The sequence below is a fragment of the Macrobrachium rosenbergii genome, chromosome 48 (assembly GCF_040412425.1).
Source record: "Macrobrachium rosenbergii isolate ZJJX-2024 chromosome 48, ASM4041242v1, whole genome shotgun sequence".
NCBI classification, from domain to species: Eukaryota; Metazoa; Arthropoda; class Malacostraca; order Decapoda; family Palaemonidae; genus Macrobrachium; species Macrobrachium rosenbergii.
The window spans coordinates 18,684,291-18,693,455 of NC_089788.1; the positions used below are offsets into that span (position 1 = coordinate 18,684,291).

The 9,165-nt window shown below is 33.2% G+C and overlaps 1 protein-coding gene across 1 annotated transcript; it reads right to left on the bottom strand.

Annotated features, from left to right (window-relative positions):
- Positions 1-379: 379 nt before the first annotated feature.
- Positions 380-8,398, bottom strand: LOC136830997 (uncharacterized). Its single transcript, XM_067090938.1, has 6 exons — positions 8,303-8,398; positions 7,394-7,513; positions 6,375-6,585; positions 5,168-5,324; positions 4,511-4,667; positions 380-628 (listed from the first exon to the last, which is right to left on the bottom strand). The coding sequence occupies exons 1-6, from the start codon at positions 8,396-8,398 to the stop codon at positions 380-382; spliced, it is 990 nt and encodes a 329-aa protein (XP_066947039.1).
- Between the last annotated feature and the right edge of the window lie 767 nt (positions 8,399-9,165).

Below are 9,165 nucleotides of genomic sequence, written 5' to 3' on the forward strand. Positions count from 1 at the left end.
GTTTCCAACTTGGACACATTTGATTCTATTGTAATTTCTCTACTTTTTTCTTGTTATAGTAATTTCACGTTTTGAATTGCTATCAAGGCATTTTACTTTTACTCTGCGTCAATTCTCTCATCCTTGTTATACAAATCAGATTACAAGACTTCAAAAACACATTATAGCAGTTGTCCAAAGATACCTGCATTGATACACGTAATGACAAATTGTACATATTTCTTTAGACATTTTGCAAGCGTACAGTAAATGTAATCATATGATACATATTGCATTATAAACAAATAAACCAAGGGAACTGGAAATGATACAACAATGACAAAGATAATGTCTGCAATGCAGACACTTTAATATGCAAAGAAATTTTCATTGATTTTTCCTATGGACAACAATAGTGTGAACCATTACTGTCCATGTAATGATTGCATAGTAAATTGAGGATCATCGTATGTTCATCCCTAATTGTAAATGAGTCTGGGTGAATGTCGTCATGACATGCATGTGCGAAATATGTTGGATGTTCCATCATCCCGGCGTCGTGAAGGGCTTGGCACTCCTTGATGTTGAGAAGGCTGGAGGGTAACATCGAGTCCCAGATAATGATATTGGTGTTGCGGAGTGCCAAGTGCTAAATGAATGGAGAGAAAACCATGCTGGTTGTAAGATCTTCAGTATTGATACATATATGTATACATACACACACACATATATATGTATAAATATTCATATATGTATATATATATATATATATATATATATATATATATATATATATATATATATATATATATATATACATATATATATATATATATATATATATATATATATATATATATATATATATATATATATATATATATATATATATATATATTCATGAAGTGTACCAAGTACATGATTATTACACAACTAATCACAGAATTCAAAAATTTACCTCACTTCAGCCAGACATCTGAACTCTCATAACAGTAAAAAATTATGACTGAGTATTCTAAAGGTAACAGTGATCCTTTAAAAACTTATTAATCATGTGACAAATCAAACTAAGTTTATCAAAACAAGTGTGAGGTATCAACAATTAAACAAGATATATACTAAAACAAAAGGGCATCACTCCATCAAACAACTTTAACTGTTTCCCGAGTCTTAATTCACTGCAGCAAAACTAAAGGAACAAAACATGTTTATCACTTTGCCATATGCACACAATTAATCCTATTCACTGGTGATCATAAATGAAACACTGTTTTTAAAAACATTAAATACAACATTTTATTTTTAAATTCAAAATTTATAACTAGAATTCACAATCTGAAAAAATTTACTATTGCTTGAAAACAACACAAAATTGAATTAATTCTTGCATTAAATTATTAAACAAAACTAAATCACAAAAACTTTAATTTATTAAGAAATTAAGTTAATCAAGCAAAATTTAAACTATCAAGAATTACAGAAGATTTGAAAAGAAAATCTTAGTAAATGAAAATTAAATCAAGTATGCAATGGTAAATTATTAAGAAATATTTAAAGAGCTAAGTAAATAAATGTTAAATCACCAATATAGAAAATGTGAAAAATTAAGAGATTGTAAACACAAGAACACACAAAAATACACAAAAGATTTATCAATAATAATGTCACTAAGACAAAATTTCCCTAATACATCTTATTATACCATGGTAATAATAAGTAAAAATCACTTTACCTTACACATGCTTGTGAAAACTTTCACAAAATCACCTGAAATGCAGCTGCTTGAGGTTCACAAAACACACTTCTGACAGGCGGCATTACACATTTTTCCTACATACAGATCTCAAAAGCTAGGACTAATACCAGTGACCACACAAATATTTTACGTTAATAATTTCTCTCTTTTGAAGAAAGAGAGAGAGAGAGAGAGAAGGAACCACACGAACAGCCTCTAAAATCAGAGTGAGCCTATTTTCAGATTCCGGTTAGAAAGGAGACAATCAGATGACGTTAATTCTTGAGCAAAACGTTTTGGGGCCAAAACTGATGTGTGAGAACAATACATGATCAGAGTAATGCAGTCTTACAAAACATGATGTAATCAATCGAGATATGTGCAATTACTCTCAAAAAGGCACACATGACTCGAGCAGAAAATTGTATGAGACGAAGCTCTTAACGAAATTTCAGCACGATCTAAACAGACGGCAGCTGGCTAGCCACAATCTGCACGCTTTCAAAACAAGACGAAGAACCAAAGTTGGTTTTCCGAACAGTACATAAACATTGCAAAATCATTAGTCTTTTTATCGTATGAGACAAAACCTTACACACTTGACTGCCATTCCCTCGCTTGTTAAATGCATTTTCTTTCGCGATGACAACTGAATCAAAACACGACACATGTTGCTGAGAGACAAAATGCGCGATCACATACTACGTTATTATTAAAACGCATTATTAATTCTAAATTACACTCTTTTGAGATCTGACATTACACTATACAAAATATATCAACAATTATTATTATCACACAGAACACATTATAACTAGAATAGTATATACACCAAAATCATGGAATGCTACAAGGTAATATCATGAAAAAAAAAAAAAAAAAAAAGATATATATATATATATACACATATATATATATATATATATATATATATATATATATATATATATATATATATATATATATATATATTATATATGAATGTGTGTGTATGAATTCAGATCTTTTAACTTTACACACTACAATAATTGTCATTTCAGACTTCAGATGAGCATCTGGGATACTTCTACAAATGACTGTAGAAGTATTCCAGTAGGATTTTCATCCTTAAATAAACAATCCTGGAAGGAGTTTTTGAAAGAAGCTTAGATGGCTGTTTGTTTGCACAAACAAATTGTTATAAAAGGGGTCACAAAAAATAAATAAGAATGATATATTGACTATACCTGGAAACATGCAAGGAAAATTTTGATAGACCTGCTGAAAGAACTGATAAAATGTATTGGAGGGGAATTTGTACATAGCAAAGAAGATGGAGTGAATCTAATGGTTTCATGAGACAATTGTGTAAGAAGTTCAAAGTGAAGACACACTAGGCTTATTGGAGCTATGTCTGTCCCGGATTACCATTTGTGATGAGCAATATTAACTTTGTTCAGTGTCAGAGAAATTAACATTCAAGTACCGATACTCATTCTGGTATCATTTTAAATAATTTTAAATCCTTGTACTTTATTGTGCTATATAATAAAAAAAAACAAACAGAGCAAAAGACCAAAAGGATGAGCTGAAAATCACCAGAAATGACATATTTATGTGCCACAGAGACACACGAGTTGGACTGTGGATGACATGTCAGTGGGTCATAAGTGATCCAAAGGGTTAATCTAGGAAAAACTTGTAATAAAACTAGTATAGATACAATATGAAGCGTGCTGACAAGACATGGCATAAAGGGAAGCAAACTTTGTGTAGATGAGAGAAAGAGTGATTTCTTTCAAACACTGGTATGGTACATGTCAAATGAAGTTTGGGCGGTAAAAACTGCATATATCATAATTCCAGCATGGTTAAGGTTATGAAATATATGAATGTAAAAATATAGGTAATTAGGGACAAATTTTGATCTCTTCAGCTCGCTTCCTATAGCAGGTGCCTCTTATGTCTCAAATCAAATTTAGGAGTATGATATCCAAGGCCTTTAATATTTATAGTAAAGCACTGAGCATTAGAAAAAACCACCTAAAATCATTGGTAGTTAAACTATGCTGCAGAGACAGCGTACTAATACATCGTCCCCAGAATGTAATAAAAGCATAAAAGACTTGCGATAAAACCTGAGAAAAGGCTAAAAGAACAGTAGCAGTACATTGAGTAATAATGCAAACTTCAACTAACGGTAGATGTGAAAACTCTGGAGAATTGAAGAGACCTTTATTTGTATGTGCTATAAAGATTCTAAAGTAAACAGATTCAGGAGAGCCATGTTATCTATAGAAAGATTGCAATGATGAAATTGACAGGAAAATCAGAAGCTGTAAACAATAGTCCAGTAAATTGAAAGGCATTTTCCGATAAGGTATTCAGCGACCTTTTTTGTCCTTAATTGGCCATTTTATAATCTTTTTGAGAAACAAAAAAGAGGGAAAATGGTGAAAGTAAACGAAAGTGTTCTGTATGAACAATGAACCCTCAAGCAAGGGTAAATTATTCCTCAGACTGTGGAAGTTTGATGATGCAGAGGACATTAAACACAATGAAGTTTGAGATCGTGGATATAATGTTACTGCCCTGTCATAACGACACCAGACTCGGTATCTAAGAGGACTAGGTGCCATTAAAAGAGGAACAAATGCTCACATTCACTATATGCAACATATCTGAGAGGAGCCATTAATTATCGCCATCAGCTGTTAATTATCGCCATCAGCTATCAAGGTTCGGAAGAAACTGAATGGATAGATTTCAGTAAATTAATCATATACAATAAGTCTTATAAAGGTTCTTGGTACCTACCATTGCTTCATCAGCCCACTCAGCTCCAGCAGAGAAATGGCGGGTGTAATAAGATACTCGGTAGAGATCATCATTTGCTGTTTCATTGTTGGGAGCTTCGTCATCATTGTTTGAACCAGGCCATCCATTGACCGCATAATCTTTAGCTGTAAATTCTCTAGATGGAAGAAAAATTGTTCATTAATCATGAATTTCAATAAAATCAATTATTCACCATAATATTGTTCGTTGCAAAGAAATAGAACAGAAGTTTTTTTAGAGTACAAAATTAAATTGTAGTTATAGATTGTTTAATTACCATAAACATTTTACTGGGTGTGAAAAGTCTTAAGGTGGTAGAAATGACTACCACTAACGGTCCCAGTATTTTTATAATGTAATCACGTTCTTTGCTTTACTCTCAATGTGTCCTAAACATTATTCACAGATTCTGTAAAGTAATATAGAAAAAAAAAATGCTGCTTAAAGAAGAAACGTTCTTTTTTCAATTTTTATGGATCCATTAATGCTGGTTGCCTGAAATCAATGAAATTTACTACAACAAAGCAAGTAAATCAGCAGTTTTCTGCTGATTTACTCACTGCGTTATATAACACAAAGGATACTCTCCACCTGAACTAACAGAAGTATTGTAAAGGACATAGAAAAACTAGTTACCTTGAACGTGACTGAGCCCATGCAATTACTGCTGTACGTTGGGAAAGACTTTGTAAGACCTTGCTTGCTTGCACCCATTCATCTACACAATCAGTGAATGTGTTGAGACTTTCATTATCCGATGCAAATCCCCCCGTAATGGACCATGACCCAAATCCTGCAAATTTGAGACCATTTGCTTCCTGTTTAAGGGTATTTAGTCACCAGTATAGCGACATAAACAAGATTTTGTTTCTCTAGAAGCAGAGTCGAGATGTGCTGGCATCTAAGATATACAGTTTTAGAGAATGCCTACCTATTGATCAAGCTAAAATTCAACTCTCCCCAAAACAAGCAGATAGCCTTATTTTGATCACGAAAAAAACTATATTTTTGCAGAATCCTTGAAAGTACATCTCATGAACATGCATGAAGACTAGTGAAGAAGTTTTGTTAGATCTAAGAAAAACAACTCAAATTATTAGCAAGGCTTGTTATTGTCCCTCAAAATAGATGTAGATTGACATATTCCTAGATAAATTACACATAACAAAGTCAGGTCTTGTGAATGTTAATTGTGTATTTTAAACTTTAAGATCGCTCTAAATTCTTTCTTACCAACCAAAGGCAACAACTTAGAACCCAGTTCAATTATTAGAATTAAGGCAAATATGACAAACTTTGATACGATTTGTCATTCATGAGAATATTAAACTATGATGAGAAACAGCTGTAAAGAAACCCGAGTTTGAGCTCAGTAATGAATATCTTATACTACCCTAATCTCTGTTGCCAAATAATAGGACATTATTGAATTTTTACAGATCGCTAAGCTAGTGTATAAGCAAATTTTTGCGTTAAGGTGAATTTGAGGAGGAATTTTCTGTTTTATCTGAAGCATAATGACAAAAAGGGGGTGAAGCATTGGACAATTGATAAACAATCTCAAGAATTCTAAGACCGAATCTATGTTGTAAAAGAAGTTAAAGAAAACTATGGGATAGAATGTATAGTTTTACGTTTGAACATAATGCAGGTCTGAATTAATTGCTCAAAATTCATTGGGAAAGAAAATTGTCTGAACCTTAACAAACCCTTCCGTCTGTTTTTCACAGTATTTGTGAACCTTAGTGATTGCTCTCTTAAATCAGAGTAGTAACAATACAAGGAAATCCTTTGTTCCCCTTAAGCTACAAATAAGGCCAAGCGAAGAAGAGTTGGCCCTTACCTATGACGACCACATCCGGCACCCGTGATGCTTTGTAGGCCCAGTACTGTAACTCCTTTTGAGGCACCTCTGCGATTTTATAGATATTGAGCCCATGAGTTGCCCAGACTAAGTCAACTCTTGAATCCAGTGCTCCCTTAACACTAAGAGACTGCTGAAACTTCGGGTGATGTGTTGAAGCAAATGTTTCCCAAGTGGTTGAAGTGACTTCCTGATGCAAGAAAAAGTGAGTTGCATTTCGCAATTTTGAAATGCTGCAAAAAAAGATCTAGAAAGATTTTTTTCTTGTTGAATAAAGTAGGAATGTTTTATCCAGAACATGGGTAAAATTTGAAGCAGAATTATTGCAACAGTAAGCACATATTCAACTAAAACAAGAGATAAAATTAAAATCAATTACGTTCTGAAAAAGGAGCTTCAGTTACAGAAAACTGCGCGCCAAACAAAACAACAGACGAATTTAACTGACTTTTCTAGATTACTAAGATCGTTTTCAAATAAAAAAAATGCATTTGACATATTTTCACGGCTTTCTATGACACGGAAATGTACACAAGTTCAGTGAATAGAGAATCATTGGAACAGAATTGGAATAAAGTCTCTATACAATCAGTGTTTACCTCCAAGAGAGATATTGACATTGTAGGAGTATTGTACTCTCCGGAATGCTATGCACGTTAATGGAATGATATGAAAGAGGAAGGAGAGTGGTCTTCGTTTGAGACAGATTGTGAATATTAGTCTTTCACGTGTTATTTGGATGAGCATATATCTGGAATTTCACCGGGCCTTGGGGATTCACAGCTAATTCTTAGAGTGGTAGTTGATTTCAATATTCTTGCATTTTCAACTCAGTTTAGCTCTAGATGTTTTCATACCATTCATTATTCTTAGAGAGAGAGAGGGAGAGAGAGAGTTAAATACCTTACTTTTGAAGAAGTATTATAGATATGCCAATTGAAATTCGGCGTCATATTGAGAAATCCCTTGAATTTGTCTCGCATTTTTGAGTCTCCCACAAAAGCGATCCACAGAGGTCCGTCTTGGCCATTTCGCCGCAAAGCAGAGCATTTCATGACATCCTTGACGTCGTACATTCTTATGCCGCAGTCCAGATAGTCCAGCCTCCCGTCGGTAATCTGTTCAGTAACAGAGAAGCATCTAAATAGGTTGCGTATTTAAAGACCACTGATTTTAAACAGAGCTGCATAACATTAGTTGGATATATTTAAAAAACATGAATGAAACCAATGACTGACACAGAAAGACATTATATACTTAGGATACTGTGAATCTTTATGTGAATGATTACTGAATCATTTTTGCAACCTTAATGGTTGAGGCGAATTTCACTTAGTAGAAGTATAAGGTATCAAATAGCAGACTACTAAAATGTACACGTTAACCAACTATAAAGATTTTTTTTTTTTTTTATAGATTTCCGGTTTTAAACTCCAACATGCTCCGACTTTCAGGATGGACTGAAAGCCTGAAATCTTATAAAGCAACGGTATTTGAGAAACCAAAACAACAACAACAACAACAACAACAACAATAATTCCCAATGCGAAACCTTCCAGCTGCAGAAGGAGAAGCACTTTTCCACAGGGCGAATTACCTGAAGTCTCGACTTGGGTAATAAATCCAGGGTTCCATTTGGAAGCGTCCGGAGAAGAGTGGGCAAACTCTCACTGACTTCCTCGTAATAGCTTGTTCCAGGAGCCAGCCCGTTTCCGAAATTTCTTTTGTGCGTGTGTGTGTGTTTGGAAAAAATGAAGTTCCAATTAAAATACTATTATCAGCTATGAGAAGCATGAATTTTTTCCATATTAAAATGCCGTTCTGACCCGTGAGAAACTTTTCATTCATAATAGACTAGTTTGGATATTTCTGGAAATTGCTTTTCAATGATGTTTTTACACCCATACCATGATGGTCCCGTGGCATATAGGCATATACAAGCGCTCGCAGGAAAGGTGAACGGAAAAATCGAAGACTGAGCTTTCGTCTGTTTTGCAGGACATGATCACAGTAACAGAAAGGAGAAAAGGGACAATACTGTTACATTACAATCGTCTTATAAAAATATTTACAGAACCAAAAGTTACAAGTGCGTTTAACCCCGTAGGACAACAAAGTTAGTAATTGTTCACAAATTCCTCTTCATAATAGTGAGCTGTTTGCTGTAATGCCTACTTTTGTTAAAACAAGCAATTAGACAGTTGATCTTTACTATTGTTTATGTATCATATATATATATATATATATATATATATATATATATATATATATATATATATATATATATATATATATATATATATATATATTTATATTTACATATGTATGAGTCGTTTTCGTTCATCTAGTTAAAATATATGTATTTTTCATTTTACAGTTAAGGAAAAACGAGAAATTTAAACAAGAATGGTTAACCTCGTACATGGTAATTGTATTTTTCAGCGTAAAAATATATAATGTACTTTACACAAAAGTTTTTGCTGAGATAGCTTAATGAAAGTGGAGAACCATACCTTTTAGGATATTTCTGAACTCCGATGTTGAACAAAGACCAACACTTGGCAGGAATTCCCTGGGTAGGAAAGAGGGCAAACGGATGACAAGAAAATTAATGCACTGTAGCGACAATCTTTTATTTTATTCTGAATTAGGCAAACGCTTTACGTTTTTTTTTTTTTTTTTTTTTTGTCAAAGAGGTACGGTTGTTCAGAACTGGTAATATGTTTGTTTTCATGAGCTGAAAAAGATGAACACTTATGTTTTAATGATA

Bases quoted from the DNA above. Each gene is read 5' to 3' on its own strand.
- LOC136830997 (XM_067090938.1), bottom strand. From the start codon at position 8,398: ATGTCCTGCAAAACAGACGAAAGCTCAGTCTTCGATTTTTCCGTTCAC. The intron at 7,514-8,302 runs GTATGGGTGTAA...GTTACTGAACAG, and splicing joins TATGCCACGGGACCATCATG to ATTACCGACGGGAGGCTGGA. The intron at 629-4,510 runs GTAGGTACCAAG...CCATTCATTTAG, and splicing joins AGTGGGCTGATGAAGCAATG to CACTTGGCACTCCGCAACAC.